Here is a 17,535-nt window from a genome sequence, read left to right as displayed (position 1 = left end):
TAATCTCTATTATCCAAGTCTCCTTTATTCAGAACTGAAAAATGTCTCGCAGCATGCACTGCTAGTGCTTTATAGGGCAGCAAGTAGTATTTCATATTATTTCTACTGTTATTCAGCAAGTTAGTTATCAGGCACTTTTTGTTTTTCCCCTCAATATGCAGATTAACAAACGTTGAATAGGAGCATCAGAGCCCTGAGCTTTCAGCAGTTACGGTTTTCATCAGGTTGTCAAAACTGTGCAGTGAAAAGTTGTGAGGGAAACGTTTCGATCGAGGCTCGGTCTGCGTGAATCCCATTCCCAGTTGAGTATCTTGTGCTCGGCTTGTAACATTGCAGGGTGTTGATTCTGCTTTGGTGTTAAGTAAAAATAAGCAGAGAGGTTTTCGTAGTGTTACAGACCTCTCCGTTCTCTGTTTTCCTGCCAAAACCCTGTCTCGCTGGATTCCCCATGGTACTGCGAATGTTAGGGACTGCAGTCTGCATATGTGAGCTTGACTTCATCAGGTTCAATTGGCAGATTGAGAGCCCTCCCTGTGGGATTCTTAGTTTTGTTGACAGGTAAATAAAAGGAAGCTAAATTCTAAATGTTTCTGGGTAAGAGTTGATAAAACTACATGCCTTTTAGAAGGAAAAAAAAATTCAACTAACTGGATAATTCAGCTTGAATAAACTTGGAATAAATGTTTGAATCACAGGGAAGAAGTCTGTTTTCCATGTGAACTTGCTGGCAGTATTTAACTTCGCTGCTGTAAAAGTGACTCAGCTTTGCTGTTGTCACACCCTGAGCGAAGAAGAGAGCAGTCTTGAAACATCAGCTAATTGCCAGAAGGGCCTGGTTTAATAAAAAGAAAAAAACAAAAAAAAAAACCAGACCCAGAAACTTGACCTTGATTCTTCTAGTAGCTGTTTATTTTTAATATGTTTGCTTATTTAATGCTTTCTCTTTGAATTCGTTTTGACAGACTGGGCCAAACTCAGGAAGATTTGTCGTAGTTTGTCTGCAGAGCTCAGATCTCTGTCACACATCCTGCAAGTTTTTTAAAACACAACTTCATGGCAGCTGCAAACAAGCTGCCTCAGTGCTTTCTTCATATCTCATAAGCTTCATGGATGTAAGTCTTCTTGTGATGCCTTTTGCACAGGGAGGAAGCAAGAAGGGATTGTGTGGAGACAGCGATGTGTAGCCAGCCGGGTGTCAAGAAGTCTCTAGTCTTGGCCAGGGCAGACCGAGCCACCGATCATTTCAGAATAAGCCCAGAACTTCAAAAGGATTTGTCCTATCTGTGCTATTTCTGAGTGAAAACACTCTGCAGTTGACCTCCAGTTGATTTCACAGCAGTGAATGCTACCAGTTATGCATAAAATGTGGTTGGAGAGCTCGGTTGAGCTGCCACACCTTCCAGGCAGCCATCGCGCTGTGAGTAGTGCTGCCCTTTCTGAGACAAGAGGAGTTACATCTCATTTTTCTAATATCTGTTTCTCCTTTTTGTTTTTTGGTTGTTTTTTTTCTGGCATAAATTTATCCCCACAGCAAACCACTGTCTTGCTAAAGAGAGGAAGTGCTCCATTTTTACAGGAGCAGGTAATGAATTTCAAAAAACCGCTTGCAGTCAAGTGGCTGGGCACAGATTCCAGACTTTGATAGGTGTAGTCACCGTGGAGATAGATGTAACTTTCCAGTGTCTGCAATGTGAGATATATATATTTTTTTCCCATTACAGACCAGAAAAGAGCTTAAAATGCTGCATTTTCCCTAGGAAGAATTTTATACACAGGCATACAAATGTATGTGTATGTGTGTGAACCTCCTCTGATGGCTTTACCCCCTGCCTGGGTGATCTCAGTTACATCACCATTGGGAAAGAAATCTGCAGCAGTTCCAATCAAGATTCACAGCAGCCTTATTGATGGAGGAATTAGATCACCATCCTCAGAATATCCCATCTACGACAAGAGCGAGGTTCTGTCGGGGCATGTCACGTCATTTAGCAGAAACGCACAACCGCCTCTTTCAATCACCTTACCAAATGGTCTCAAATCTAAGTAAATTTTTTTTTTTATTTATAGTTCATCATTTGCTCAAAAGCAGTGTAGTTTCTTGCTTCTGCACAATTTCCAGTCCCTTGCCTTCCTCAGTGCATCCGCTGACGTCACTGCAGTAGAAGATTTCCAGTTAGTTTTCAGGGCTCATACTGAGAAATTCTTTCCTTGGCAGGAGAGGGGAGTCTTCAGAGGTTTTTCTTGCCTTTCTGCAGAGCAGTGAGCCGCCCAGAGTCGGGCTGTGCCCAGGAGCTAACGTCCCCAGAACACCATCCCTCTCTTGTTTGAGCACAGAGCTCACCAGCCGGTACCAAAAAAAGGATCACTGGGCTCGGCGAGTTCAGCATCACAGACCTTTGGCATCAAAGAAATGGGCTTTTCTGGGAAGATAGTGGAGAAGATGATTCAGTATGAGTTGGGGAGGAAATCCCCTCTCTTCGTGGCATTGGTGTCAGGCTGTCTTTCACTTGATTACATTTTCACCACAGAGTGCTGAGCCAAGTAAATCCGTCAGGTAACTCCAGTGAGGTTACTAGCACCAGGGTGAATTTTGTCCACTGTCCCTAAGTCAGATGAAAGGGCTTGGCTCATTCTCCAGTCAGGCAAAAGAGATGCTGCCAGTCCTGGGCTATGGATGAGGAGGAGGACTGAGTGCAAGGAGACTCAAAAAGCTGCCTAGCAGATGGGGACACCTACCCTGCAGCATTCGTAGCGGGTTTTGGATTTCACAGTCTGATCTGTATCTGAATTCTGCAGGTATCTTTCTATCACATTAAATATCCTGAGGCCATGGCTTTGCATTTTTGAGGTAAATGATACACAGCAATCTAAATGCAAGCTAGAGATGAGTATCAGTCTGAGATGAGAAGCAGCAGAGATGCGTGGTCCTGTTTGCACCCGCTAAAAGCAGGGTATAGATCTTATTATTACTGCACTGTCATGCACACAGATGCATTATCTGTGTGACTGAAGGACCGGTGGATAGCCTTTTACATGGAATATTTGCCCATGTTTTTGGCTGTAATTCTCCATTTTCTTGCTTCTGTTTGTTTAGGTGAAATATGTGAATAGTTCAAGGGGTTGGATACTCTGGTCATGGATGTTTACCTTCGGAAAGGTGCTACAGAGCACCCCACTTTAGATCAGATGCTAAAAGATGTTTTAAAAAAAAAAAATAAACACAAGAAAAATTTCCATCTCTGTTTTCTTTTTGGGCCATGGTGCAGATCCTGTGCATCCAAAGCCATTGTGGCAATGCCTTTGCCAAAGGAGAAAGTGTCAGGATGCCACCACTTCCATCTTGACATACTGGTGAAAGTTGTTCTGGACTTCCAGGGTAAATCTCCTCTGGATTGCATCTTCGTTATGTGTCCTGCCCAATGCAGTGCTAGTCTTTAGTGATCGTAATATATATGGGATAATAATTAACAACTTGCGATGTCAGTGCTGAGGCCACCTTTGAAGGCAAGATCACTGTTTTCCGTGTTGTAGGGTGTAAAGTAGTTTTAGTTTCACAGCCAGATCTTCGTCCTAGATTGATCTACCACCTTGCTCCAGAGGCATGGGGTCAGTAAAAAGCTGCTTCAGCCACTGCCCGAGGTCTCCGTGAAGGATGTTGTTATTCCCTTCTGTTGGCAAACTGTAAAGGGAAGTGGAGGAAAAAGCATGGCTGATTTCCATGGCTTCATTTTTGAGGTTTAGTCTCCCTCTGAGCAAGGTCTTTGTGGTGGTTACAGGAGATAATTGGTGGGTCTGATAGGCAGGCTGAGACAAATCCACCTTTCTGTAACCCCCAGTGCTGTGTTAGCCGTTCCATACCCCATGTCTTGACAACGATTTGGGTAAACGAGACACCCCTTCCTTACTAGCAGTTAATTCTTGAGACTGTAGACATGTTGCCTGGAACTGCTGCCTCAAAGCTTGGATTTTCCCCCATTCATTCTAGTTTCACCTCTCCACCCCCATTTTGGCGGAGTCTCAGCATAGCTTTTGGAAAAATTTGGCATTCCTGGAAAGAAGGGATCAGGATGGAGTATGCATTGCCAGCCAAGGTTAGTCGTTAAAATGGCTCGTTCCGTTAGAACGGTTCTCACATATCCAGGCAGACCGTGCTTTTATTGTACTTTCAGCAGCTGGATCTTTCTTATACCTTTCTCTTGTAGCCTGAAAAGGCCATTCTTATTAAAAATCTACATGAAGTACATGTAGTTGGGCCTTTTCTTAACTCTTTCCTAAACCAGGACTTTTGTAGTACGTGATTTTGCTAATGCAGAGCGTGTGATTTTATCCAGCATTGTTAGGTAGGAGGATGATGGTTTTTTTTTCCTGTATGAGCAGAAGATCGCGGTGTATATTTAATTATCCTGATGTAAAAAAGGCTTTGGCTGGCATCACTATAAACCACAATATGGTATAACCTCCTCCTCCCCCCAGCCATGCGCTCCTCCCAGCTGAAAATTCTCTCTCTAAAATAAAGAGTAATAGTATTAAAAGACAGAGTAGTGACCTGGATGCGCATATAAGTAGCCAGACAGGTATCAACACTGCTTGAGGATTTTGTTTGTAGTGTAGAACTGGTTTCCTGCATTATCTGGACTTGGGGATCTGACTCCTGTTATGAGCTTTTCAGGCAATTCAAGGAACCAGGAAAAACTAATCAAGTGTCTCAGAATAAATGCACTCTCCCTCTCCCCCGGTGAGGTTTCCTTGTGCTGGGAAGATCTTCCTGTCCCTTAGCATCAGTACCACATCCCTACATCCCTCCTGAAGCGTGGGGTAGCTAGGGATGGAAAAGGGAATCTGACTTGTGTGTTTGTGCTCTTTTTACCATAAATCACAACTGATAGCTGACCAGTGATGTAAACAGGCTCAGTCTTGGGCTGTAGGAGGTGAAGAGGAAATTGCAGAGAACTGCATACAGAATTTAAAACCAGAGTTTGTAAGCAGGAACCTAGACTTGGAAAATCTAACAGTAAAGCAGAATGTTTAGTGTCAGTGTGAAAGCTTTGCAGTGTGACTCCCATTAGGCACTGTGTATTTTGGGGCAGCAGTGGGTACTCAGCCTAATCTGATTTCTTGTTCCTGCTGCCTTGCTGTGTTTCATGTGGGTGCCCTGTGGCGTGACGGTGAATGCAGCTTTTAGACAAACAGCTTGTGCTCTCTGCCTGGTTTCCCCAGTGATACGATGGGTGTAACATTTCCATTCATATTTGCAGGGCTGTGCTGAGGCTTCACTAGTGAACATTTGAAAAGTGCGGTGTCTACCCTAACTACAACTGCTGTCAGTTTTTAAAAAGTGCAACTCTTTGTGCTTACTCTTTGTTCTGTTCTCTTAGACATTCGAACTGTATGATCTTCACTACTTGGAGTTACGAGTCTCAAATAAGCATTTGAGATAGACCTTTGTTTCCCTTTTCTACCTCTCCTTTCTCAAAATACATTCCTTTCAATTTTAAATTAATTTTTAAAAAATCATCAGTGCTAAATACTGGTTATTGGAAACCAAATTAAATTTGCTGACAGGTCCTTGCTGCCTCCTGGTGGAGAATTAATGATTTGGTTCGTTGAGGCTGTCTTTTGTCAAAAACACTGAGCTTGTGAAAACATTTTGGGACTAAGATTTTTAAAATGTGTATTTTGGAACATAGATCTCATTGGAATGCAATGAGATTATCTTAAAAATGAAGCCTTGGGTTGTTTACTTGCATTAATGACCATTATGTGCTCATATTTTCTTCTGTCTAAGCTGGAGCTTGAAAGAAGTAGTTATGCCTTTCACAACAACTTCTGTTTTTTTTCCAAAAGAGTATAAAACAACTTCCTCTTCTTACTGTTAAAAGCAGCAGAGCATTATCTAGAAAGGAGACAACTGCCAAAATTATGTCTCTCAGATGCTAAAATATCTTCCTAAGTGTGATACTGAGCAAATTTCTAATGTTTAGAAATGTTTTGCAAGAGGATGTTTGCCTTTCCTCGCCTTTCCCAGATGTTCCTTTGCAAAACCCAAAACTTCCTCAGAACGGTTTGGCTGCTTGTTGTTGGAAGGTTTAAGATGGAAGAGCTGAGCCTGGGCCTGTGTTAGCTGTCCAGCAACAGGCCTCCTGGTAAGAAGCCATTGCTAAGCTCTGCAGATCTGTCCCTGTCCTCTCTGCAGACGCACCGACAACAATCCACAAGCGTTTCAGAGGCTGACTGCTCTGCAGGAGCTCCTCTGGACCTGCCTGGCCTCTACTGCTGTCCAGAGTCCCCTGGAGATCTGAGCACAACGCAGGCCGTGTCCGAGAGACATGCGAATGCATCTTGTGGGGCAGGCAGCCCAGCCCCGTGGAAACTCACTGCGCATTGCTGGGTGAACTAACCGTTAAAGTCTGTCCACACGGGACGAGAGTGCTGGTTTCAGGCAAGGACAGCTCGCCCTTTGTAGGGTACACTGGCTCTGCGGACTGGCAAGGAAGTCCAGGTCCCTTGCTTGCACTTGCTTCTGGTCTTTGGAGTGAGATCACGGAGCAGTTATGTGGTGGGGGCTGCTGATACCCAGGCATGAGTTCACCTCTGAGTCAGTTTAATTCCCAGGGTCAGACTGGAAAGTGAGCAAAATGTTTATGGTCTGTGCTCTGATCTGCCAGATTCCCAGTGGTGTAACACAGGCCCAGAGCAGTTGGGATTTTACTAACGAGGTTCTCTCTTCTTTCTTTGACATATGCAGGCTTTGTGTGTGAACTGGTCAAACCTCAAACTGCCCTGGGTGGATCTGGACTGGCTGATTGATATCTCCTGTCAGATAACTGAACTTGATCTCTCTGCCAACTGCCTGGTCTCCCTTCCATCCGTGATCCCATGGGGTCTGATAAACCTCAGGAAGCTCAGCCTGGCTGACAATCAGCTGACGGAGTTACCCGGCGTACAGTCATCCGATGAAATTATATGTACGAGGTGTGTGCGCTGGGTGCTTAAAGCAAACTGAACCCGTACGGAGAGCAGGGGCAAATGCGTTGTGCTTGTGTGGAACTATGAAAGTGAACAGCATCTGCAGGAGCTTCTTGGTTTATTTTCTGCCTGCTGCAAGGTTTAAATTAAGATTTGCTCTTTTGCATTCTCAGTGTTTCCAAGTTAATTGTCAGGACAATTGTAGGGACTTCTATTCCTTCATTGTCTCGTGTTGCTTCTACTTTTCTCCAGTTCTGGTGAGCCCATTCCTGTAAGTGTAAGCCCTGAGCTGGCTCAGGTTGACAGCTACCTGTATCAATTTTTTGGTCTGCTGTCTATCCAGACCACTTCTTTCTGCTCCCTGAAAGGGTTAATTTTCTAAATAAGGTTTTTGGTTTGCCTTGTGAGAGCGCATTCCAGCTGCTTTTGTTCAGACCTAAAGCTGTCCTGGTAAAATAGAAGTTTATGGTAACAGGAGTCTTTGCTGGCATTTTATTGATGGCTGACTGAGTATCTTCTGTACTCACAGGTTACTCGAGGTCGATGTATCCAGCAACAGGCTCTCTACTCTCCCCTCTGGATTCCTACATCTTAAAAACCTCAAAAAACTCATCGCTTCCAAAAACTATATGGAGAAGTTATTCGATGAGGAAAACAGTACGTACAGTCTAGTGTTTAGCTTACGTTTCAAGGCCTGATTTGTAAAGGAGAACCCCAGACTGTTACAATAGTGACTTAAAGACGGTCAGCTAGAGGTGCTTAGCATCTCTCAGTACTTTGTCCAAAGTACATGAAAAGGCCTGGTTGTTTTTTAGCACTCGTTAAATCCTTTGGCTGTTATCTAGCAAGTGTGCAGTATCTTGCAGGATCAGATGGCTGTCATGCTTACACTAAGTCCACAGTGCTTTGTGTTTTCTAGCAACTAATTGGATTGGTTTAAGGAAGCTGCAGGAGTTTGACGTCTCTGACAACAGGTTGGTGGAACTTCCAACGGTTTTTCTATACTGCTTCAAGTCCCTAAACATACTGAATGTTTCCAGAAATCAGCTGAAAGTGTTTCCAGATCCCTGGGCCTGCCCCTTGGTAAGTTGAATTGCTCTGACAGAGTCAGAGGCTGAAAAAGCTGTTGAAACAATGCAAAAAATATACCATGATGCTTGTCAGATGTCTTAGGCTAAAAGGCTGTTCTGCTTCTGTAGGAGTGCCTCTGGTTGATTTTGTTTATGGGTCCCAGATCAAGTCTTTCTGAGGTTCTACCCTGTGCTCACCATGTTGATGGCATTGGTGTAAAACTTCTAGAAACATGTCTTACATGGATGTATTCATTTTCTCCATATTCATATGAGCAGAAATATTGTTAGGATCGTTTAACAGAACACTCAGCCTTCATTCAAAGTTAACTCTTCCCAAACCCATGGCTAACTAGGACATCTATATCCCATCACTGTGACTTTATTCCTCATTATTACAGGGATAACAGGAGAACAGTATATATTTGGGTGAAGTGCTGTTTATGGTTGAAAAGCAAATAGGGATAGTTTCCAAAATAACTTTTGAAATACCTTTTGACCACCAAAGAATTTGCCCATCAATTAAGTGTGTGCATCTCAGCAACTCCTGTGTGCCTGCATGCACAATGATTTATCAAAATATCTAGAGAGATTGCCTAGAATGAATTTATTAATGCCTTAAACATGTGACAGCTGACCTACCTCATTATTTAAAGAGATGATTACTATTCTTTGGGTGTTTTTCTTTTATGTTTTCCAGAAATGTTGTAAAGCATCTAGAAACTCACTGGAATTCCTACCTGATGCGTGGACTATTTTCTGGAAAAATCACCTTAGAGAAGTGGATTTTTCTGAGAACTCATTAAAAGAAGTTCCACCAGGACTCTTCCAGCTTGAAGTAAGTGTCATTTCTTCCTATTTCGCAGTACTTCTCTTAATACCGACTCAGACCTCAAAGTCAGCAGTGGCTGCCTGGTTAAGGTTTTTTTTGAGCTGATGAACACAGCAATTGCACAGAGCCTCTGAGCAGCCTGTAACCCCTGAATGACTACGCTCAGGCCCTCGTCCAGTGTGATACTGTATCTAGCTTTTGACATAGATCTTCTCAGAACTCTTTGGATGTCTGCGGTTTTCAGATTTTGAGAGCACAGTTTGGAAGACGATGACTGCATTGTAGCTGCAAGCTCCAACCGTTGAAATACAGATGTACTCAAGGGCTCTCACTGATAGTTGTGTTTTTTTCTTAACCTGGCACACCAGTGTTGTGTAATTAAGGAGAGGTCTTTGTATGCTGAAAATAGCATGTTTGAATGCTAAACGGTGCTAGTTAGCATCTCTCTTATCGTTAAGCTTGTGCAGTTTAGATAATTCTTGCCAGTGGACATCGAAGATCCATCGTTTTACTTCAAAATTCTTCAGAATTTGTGACTTCACATGGTTTCAACATGAAACGTAGTAGAACTTGGGGGTTTCCTCCAAGCTTTCCTTCCCAATTGTGAAGCTCAGGGTCATGGACATAGAAACACAGGTAAATCTTGGTGCAGAAGTTTCGTGATTTTCACCGCTGGCCTTTGTGGGAAGGCTGCTGAAGTGATGGTTCATATCCATGTCCAGTTTGGACCTCGGGAGTCTGCTGTAAAGATGCCTTTTGCTCCTGCCTGGAAGAACAGTGTTGAGGGTTGTTTGCTCCCTCAGTTGTTTTTAATGATCCTTGCAGATTTGGCTTTACTTTCTGGTAACCATTTGTTTTTAATTGGCATTTCTCCTGAAACAGAATGAATCCTATGGACTATTGTCTCCAAAACTTCTTTTTTTTCTGAATGTATTAAAAATAAGCCCAGTGGGTGGGAGCTGCTATGACAGATATTAAACACTAGATGGTGCTTCAAGGGCACATTTCTTTGGCTGCCACTGCTCAGAGGCTGCAGAAGGATGTGAAGGCACCAGTACAGGGCATCAGAGAAGACCTCAGTGCGATCTCTGCTGATGGTCTTTCTTCAAAGTTAGTGAGCTTTGGCTGCCTTAAATAATGCCAGTTCTTATCCATATCTCTTCAACCTTACCTTCATAAAATAAATAAATAGCAGGTGTTTTCCGTCCTCCTAGGGCTAGAGTGTGGTGGGCAACTGGAAGGTGAAACCCAGTGCCTAGATCAGCCCTGGCTTGGGCTACTCCTTGGTTGGAGAGTTTGTGTTGATGAATAGGGTTGCACTCACTCTCTAGCCCTCTCCAGAAGTAGATGTGGGAAGGAGAAATGGGCAGTAACGTGTTCCTACATATAATGTAGGAAATATATAATGTAGGAAACATTATATGGTTCCTACATTATTATCTAGGAGCAGCAGTGAACTGTCTTCTCCCTGGGAAGAGCTGAAAGCAGAGGAGGCCTGTGACTTGAAAACACATCTCTGACCTAGGCTTGGTGGGACATGTAGTTTATCACTGTCCTTTGCTTGGTTTATGGAGGGGTCTAAAATCTAGGACTGGCTCACAGTCACTAATATGACGTATATACTAGAAATGTGGTGTTAAGGGAAGCAGAGGCCTTCTCAGCAAAGGAGTGCGTGCTTCAAGCCATGTCTTAGTTCTCTAGACTGGTTTGCTTCTCTTGAAAAGCCCTGACCCTCTCTGGGTGGAAGTGCTTAGGTAAGGCTCTGGTCAGCTTTTCCACATCATGAACTGACTGAGGCAGCCTAATCTGGAGACTGCAGTTCCTTCCCTGCGGTACAATCTAACGCACCAGAGCCCTTTCTGCGTGCTGCGGCGGTAGGTTTGAAGGAAGTTGTCTCCTGCTGCCGTTGTTTCATTTCTGGAGGCACCCATTTCTCTTCCTGAAAGGCAGCAAAAATGGAGAAGTTAAGAGATGAGAGAGAAAAGGCAATTGCAAAACAAGAACTAGTGATCTCCAGAATTACAGTCATGAAGAGCCAGTTGAAAGTCGTTAATTTTCCCACTATGGAGCAGGCACATAAGCATTGCATATGATCTCACCAGGCTCTCGGCTCTCCTGGAGAGCGGCCTTTGTCAGCATTTGTGGGGGACATGTAACATCGATACGGTTGACTGAAAATGAAGCACCCCAGCTAGACCACACACAACAAAGTCTGTGCTAATTAGGGAACGTGTAACCTCCCTTTCCTCCCGCCCTCTGCTCAGGGATATTTCGGGGGAGAAGTTTGAAGCATTGTCATTAAACAGCCCCATGCTGATACTTGGAGAGAGCTCGACACCAGGCGTCGAGGGAGGACTGGATCTTCCTTCCAACGGGAGGTTTGAGCCAGTGGAAGAGGAATGATGGTAAAAGCATTGGCTGCCAAGACTCGAGTGGCAGGGAGGGTTTGGTAGTTTGCACGGTTTTCCAACTCTTTCCTCTAGTGGTTCACTGTGTATCTGCGGTTTTGTATTTTACTTTACCTTCCCCGAGTCCCACCAAGGCCCAGTGGTGCCCCTCTCTTAGCACTAGAGGGAGCGTTTTGCGTGATAATTGCAAGTTGTCCCAGCAACTGCTGGTTGTCTGTCGCTTGTGTCACATGGATACCTCCTATTTTTCCAGTCTGAGAAAAGGAGAGGAAGGCCAACAGACTGCCATGAGACATTGTTCATCCTGCTTGGTGAAATGGGGCACAAACCTTTTATATTATGTGGAGCACATAAAACATTTAACACACTTGAAGCTGAAGTCTCTGCTGGTAAAACATGACTTCCATGGGGTGTAATTAATTAATACTGCTGTACTTGCAGCGTGAGATGATTCAACTGACATTCTGCTTATCCCAGTTTTCATGGGGGGGACTTGCAGAATAAACCTGGTTGGAAGTTCTATGTAGGAAACTTTTTCAGTGGAAAACTGGATTGTCAACCAAATGAAAATGATCATTTGAGCCTTGACATTATTTTTAAGGGCAGATGGAAGAGCATAAACTTCACAAATCTGAATGGGAACTGCATTTTTTTTCTTTTATATTTCAGTTAAATTTAAAGGAGAGCTTGTGTTTAACCTTGTTCATGCTATTTGCAGCTGAGTCCTGTCTGTATGATTTTAACTCTACGAATCAGCTTCACTTCTTGTTTTTAAAATTTCTGCTCTGATGTGAGGGGAAAAAAAAAAGTAGGTAACTTGTATAAATCTTGGGAAGTTAATATAAATCCTTTCCATTTTAATAGACATGTAATAACAAAACAACTAAAAATTTGCCTTGTGTGAAATATTTCACATCTTGCACGTTGATCTTACGCATATGCAACAGATGTAAGCCCACTCTGACACTGGCTTGTACACACGTCTAAGACTTCTCATCCCTGTGTGGCATACTGCATAGGTCAGTCATACTGTTCTGTTCCATTTGGAAAGGTTTCCTCACTGAAAGTAAAATATCCTCCTAAATGGGTTGTTTCCAATTGAATCTGTCAGCAAGTAGACAAATAATCTCCCCGAACCAATAGTGGTGTTGCTTTGTGAAGGAAATAAACTCGCTGGAGACGAAAAGGAAATGTTTGCATGCTAGGCAGCACGGACAGGATGTTCTGATGAAGCAGATGTACTTTCTTCATGTTTCTGTTATTTAATAGCCATGCTAAAAACCTCTTTCTGTGTGTTTGGTTGACTCTGCCTTCTAACTCTAGGCTATTCCTCTTTTAGGCTTTGGTGTCCCTGAAGCTGCTGGGAAATCAGTTAATTACATTGCCTTCACAAGATAAGTGGAATTGCAAACAGCTTAAATCACTGGATCTTTCAAAAAACCAACTTGGGAAGTAAGTGTTTCTTTCAAATTTTGTCTGAGAAAACAAAAGCTGAAGAAATAATAGCAAACCGGATCCCTCGTGTAATACAAAGGATGTCAGTAGTGAATTAATTACCTTCACAGAAGGCATTGATATCCACATACCATGTCTCTGAGTATATTGTGTGTCTGTGACAGTGATGAATTATCCTTTACTGATTCTTTGGGCATTTAGCGCACTATATCATTTATTAAGTGGATAGATTACTGATAATGGCAGTTGAATTTCAGAGCATGTAGAAATTTCTTTAACCCAGTGTGTGGTTCATCGCTACAAATACTAGTTTGTGGGAAGCATATCTTAACCATAAACCATCTGGCTGGACTGCAGTTTGTAGTTAGTGTGGGAGTATTGTTTTGGAAAAAAACGAAGAATCTTTGGTTTTTAAATGGAAGTGTAACCAGCTGCAAATTCATGGGGAAGGCTGACGTGAGTAAGGTCATCCAATAAGAGAGTGATATTCTATTTAGAAATTACAATAGGGATGTTTCACATAGAGAGTTAAAGGTCCCTTATCTTCTCCAGAACTGTATTGAATTGTGTCATACTTCTATCTTCTCATTTGAGTGCCTCTCCAGCAAATTTTCTGGAGTCCTTACGAGTTGCTGTGTCAGCTGCAAAAGACAAATTACTGTTTTTTTAATGTCTCGGTGCATTTCCAGAGTCATGTTGTTGGGTCATCTTGTCAGAGACTCTCTGGTGTTGCAGGGAATGGCAGCAGGTCGGTTCTCCAGCGCTTCTCGTGAAGCTCGTTCAGTTTGCTATTTGACAGCCTACTTAACCTTGACGCCCATAAAGCCAGGGGTCAAGTGCTCTCGTCCTGGGAGCTGAAAGCGCTGCCTTACGGATCTCTGTTAATTTGCCAGAAGAAAACCGTTGGGCCTGGACAAGTGTTGGTGGAGTCTAGCTCTGTGATTGCACAGCGGGTTTCAATCCCACCTTTCAAAAGCAGACAGGAGCCCCTAAGAGCTGTGCTGTGAATCCCGCAGCCTTGAGTAGGACCAAACTCTGCACCGTGTAGCGTCCCAGGCATGCAGCTCCAGCACAGTTCTCAGCTGCCACATCCAAGCTCTTTTCTCCACATGTCACCGTTTTGTTTGGCCTGCAGGAACGACGAGGGATTTAAGACGAAGCGGATTCCCTTTTTCACCATGAAGAGCAGGGTGCGCTGCGGCCCAGAGGCAGGTAAGGCACACGGCAGTGCAAATGCGGGGCAGCGAGCGCTGAGGATGACAGGTGAGCTGAGAAGCAGGAGGAATCTCTGGAGTTTGGCTGTAGGGTAAATTCATCTGCACTTTTAAGTGCAACAGCATATAAATTAAGAGGAAGTATGTTTAGATAAAATGTTTTCAAAGAAGTGGTGCAGCTGGTTGGTATCATCCATACAGAAAGATGAAGAATGAGTAAAACTGTTTATTTCACTGAACTTTATTTTTCTTTTTGTAAAGGTTATTCTTTTTAGCCAGAGTACTAACTGGTATGTTGAAGAGAAATTAACCCATAATTAGTCTTATTACTCTTAGGATTGTTTCTGTTGCTGAGTTTTTAAATTGCATATTTTTCCTTATCTCTGTGATTTGCACCCACAGTTTGGGGCAGAGCAGAAGAGTTGGTCTGGATTATACACGTGAAATCCCAGAGAGAACAAAGGAATATCTGAAGATATTTGCACTGCTTCCTGTTCTCTGTGGGATTCATCTGCTTTTCTTTTTGTTTGTTTGTTTTTTATTTTAAAGCACTTGGAGAGCTTTCTCATTCTTGGCTGCCTGAAGAATGGCTTGCTCTAAAGCATTCTTTGCGAATCACAGAGTGGAATAGAGCTGGCGTCTTCGTGACGCACGTCTGAGCAGCCTTCAGCTGCGTGTGGGAGGGAGAGGCTCTCCTGCAGCAAATGCTTTCCTCAATTCTCTTGAAAATTGTGCATGATCTCAGGTCGATGCGAATAGGTAAAATTGGTCAATGCACCAGGTACGGCCATAGCTATAGGTTAGGGCTGGAGGTCCTTACCTCCCATCTGCTCATCTGGGAGGCAGAGGCTCCACCTGGATCTCCATGCAAGGCTAGTCCTACCTCATTTTTCTGTCCGTGGAAGCAGAGGCTGCTGTGCAGCAAGTTCTGTATCTGCACCCTAAGGAGGAAAAAGGGTTTGTCTGCATTGATTTGCAAGTAGGAAATGGAAATAGAAATGCTGTGACGCTGGTGAAATCCTAACCATGGAAGAATTGGAGAAGGAGTCCGAGTCTGACGAATCTGTGGAGTCTGACATATCCTCAGAGCTTCTCTGTGAAGTGCTACAGCAGCATTTCCCAATGGGGAGAGAGAGGGCAAAGGCAGCTAAAGTCAGGTATAAAAGGGAATTGCTATCCAAATCAAAATTTCTACATGCTGCAAGTCCAGCGTAACCCCTCTACATAAAGGAGGAGAGGATGCACTCTGCACTCGTACCCTTTGAAAAGCTTTGGCACGTAATACCCTGGTGCAACTTCAAGCTACCTGAGTTTGCCTCAGGTTGCAGGAGGGCGCGGAATGGTGCACCTGGCTGGTGCCACGGTTGAGTAGCCACAGAGACAGAGCAAAGCCAGCTCCTTTTTTTTTTCCTCTCTGTTCCTATGCCAAGTATAGCTTGGTGAGACTAGAGGATGTGGCCGAGAATTTAAAGAACATCAAGAGAAAACAGAAGCGGGAGTACATCAGCTGCTCACAGACGTCTCCTAGCGAGGTGGGGGGCAGGTTTTCATATGCTTTTACCAACAAAGCTATTTACTCAAGTCTAGATTATTTAAAGACAATAATTTATAGATGCTCACTATACGTGATTGATAAATCTCAGAATAACTTCTTGCACACGCATGTGGTGTTAGTGGCGTTTACTCGTCCAAAAATATATATTCTAGATGGGATTTGTTTTAATTTTTCTACAGTTCTTTAAAGGAAAATTTGAGCTCAAGCCAGAGAAATCATAAATAACTCATGAATAAATAATTACAATTCATAAACACCTCGAGCTTGCTTCCAATATAGTACACTCCTTTCTGCCTGGGAGTCTTTGGTGAATTGAGAGTATTGCTACTATTTTAAGTGTTTGCTCCTACGTGCCCAAGAGGAACTAAATCTGTCTGTGCCTAGGTGCGTACTGAAGAGGAACAATGAAAAGTTTAAGTCCAGCGATGAGCCAGAAAGGAAGTGAATTGAGTCCATGAATAAGCCTGCTGTTCTCCTAAAATAATCCCAAAGATTATTTTTTATTTGAAAACTCAAAGGCGGACTGTGACATCCTGCCCACACCAGACAGTCCTGTCACGTATATAAAACACCCCTGCAGACAGTGGGACTCTTACTCCTTTTCTGATCATAGCTCAGGCATGAAAGGCTGTTAATATTAGAGCTGGGGTATTTTCTCCTGAGAAAACCTCTTCCAGTTTCTTTTTTTTTTTTTTCTTCTTTTTTTTTTGGCTAAGTCTAGTTACAGTTCCTCAAGTTTTCTCTGTAAGGGAGGAAGATCTTGGTGGAAGTGCCACTGTCCTGTCCTTGGGGAATGGTGTGTCTTGCATCTCAGGGAGTTGCATTCATTGACCGTGGAGGCAGCAGGTGGTGCTGGTTGTACTTTCCTAACCAGAGGCTCAGAATCTCCTTGCTCCTGTGTGGCCTAGTTTTCCTTGACTTCAGGATGCTTCTTGGTAGTAGATATATGTGACGCTTCAGACAGCAACACAATTCATGGCAGCTTTTCATGCCGCTATCCCAGGAGTAATTTGTGGAGCGAAATGATGCTCTTTGGAACCAGATGAATTTCCCTTTGTTTGAACCTCTCCAGCAGCAGCAACTCAGCCATGCAGTTGTGGCTGTTATTGCTTGGGTTGCTCCCAAAATACGCTAGTTGCTGCTCAGACGTGTAGGAAGTCTAAAGTGCCCTGAGAACCTGCAGTCTAAATCAGAACAGAGGGGCAGATGCAAGCAGTGTTTTAGAAGTAACATAGGTTAAGCGGTCTGTCAGCTGCGGTTTGGGTTTTCTTCTCTGTTGTTGTTGACTTTGATCCACCATAAATTGGTCCAGGATGCAACGTGGGGGACTGAACATAAATTCCGGCGGGGTTCTGGCTTTTCTCAGGCGACATGGAAAAAATGTGTTGAGAACCTCTTCTGCCCTTGGTATGCCCTTTCACTGCCAGCTGTTAGGCTGGAACAGGGGCAGTTCACAAGGTTATTACCAGCTATTCACCAGCAAAAAATATAATGCCACTCATCCTCTGACATACAGTTGTCTTGGGAGGCCTAGAGCTCCTCCCTCCGCACCCCGGAAGTCATGGAGACCGTCACACTCAAACACGTGTATCACCATGATTTTAAAAAATTGAGATGTGGGCATTGATATTTGATCGCCATTGAAGGCTGTTTGCTTTTCTGCTGTTGCTTCGTGGTGGTTCCTGCCAAGGAACATGACCTCATGTCCTGCCTGCAAAGTTAGGGTGAAGGCGCTTGGTTCAGAGCCTTGGTGCCTGTTGTGTTTTAAAGGTGCAATTTGTTTCCCATCTTGTTCCAGGTCCTTTTTTGGAGTTTCCAGCATTTCTGAGTGATTCTCTGGAAGTCCTTTATCTGAACGACAATCAGCTGGACTCTGTCCCGCAGTCCGTTTGCCTTCTGAAAGGTTTAACAGAACTTTATTTAGGAAAGTAAGTCCATCTCCTGGAAAAGCTATGCAGTGTTATTTCTATGTTGTTTTAGTGACCAGTCTTCTGTGGAGCCCCACCCCAGATATCCAGTGCTTTTGAAGTCAAAA

General features: G+C 43.6%; 1 protein-coding gene across 1 annotated transcript in view; it reads left to right on the top strand.

The window, feature by feature from the left end:
- The window catches only part of LRRK1 (leucine rich repeat kinase 1), an 80,852-nt gene that overhangs the window by 27,424 nt on the left and 35,893 nt on the right, over nucleotides 1–17,535 (top strand). The window contains exons 7-13 of the mRNA XM_086757471.1: nucleotides 6,746–6,972; nucleotides 7,496–7,623; nucleotides 7,886–8,049; nucleotides 8,737–8,874; nucleotides 12,616–12,728; nucleotides 13,867–13,943; nucleotides 17,299–17,428. Coding sequence (XP_086613597.1) covers nucleotides 6,746–6,972; nucleotides 7,496–7,623; nucleotides 7,886–8,049; nucleotides 8,737–8,874; nucleotides 12,616–12,728; nucleotides 13,867–13,943; nucleotides 17,299–17,428 — 977 coding nt within the window. The remainder of the gene's footprint in view (nucleotides 1–6,745; nucleotides 6,973–7,495; nucleotides 7,624–7,885; nucleotides 8,050–8,736; nucleotides 8,875–12,615; nucleotides 12,729–13,866; nucleotides 13,944–17,298; nucleotides 17,429–17,535) is intronic.

This window comes from Chlamydotis macqueenii, chromosome 12 (assembly GCF_036417535.1).
Source record: "Chlamydotis macqueenii isolate bChlMac1 chromosome 12, bChlMac1.mat, whole genome shotgun sequence".
Lineage (NCBI taxonomy): Eukaryota > Metazoa > Chordata > Aves > Otidiformes > Otididae > Chlamydotis > Chlamydotis macqueenii.
Note: the sequence above shows the minus strand (reverse complement) of the source record. Positions and strands in the feature narration are given on the sequence as shown.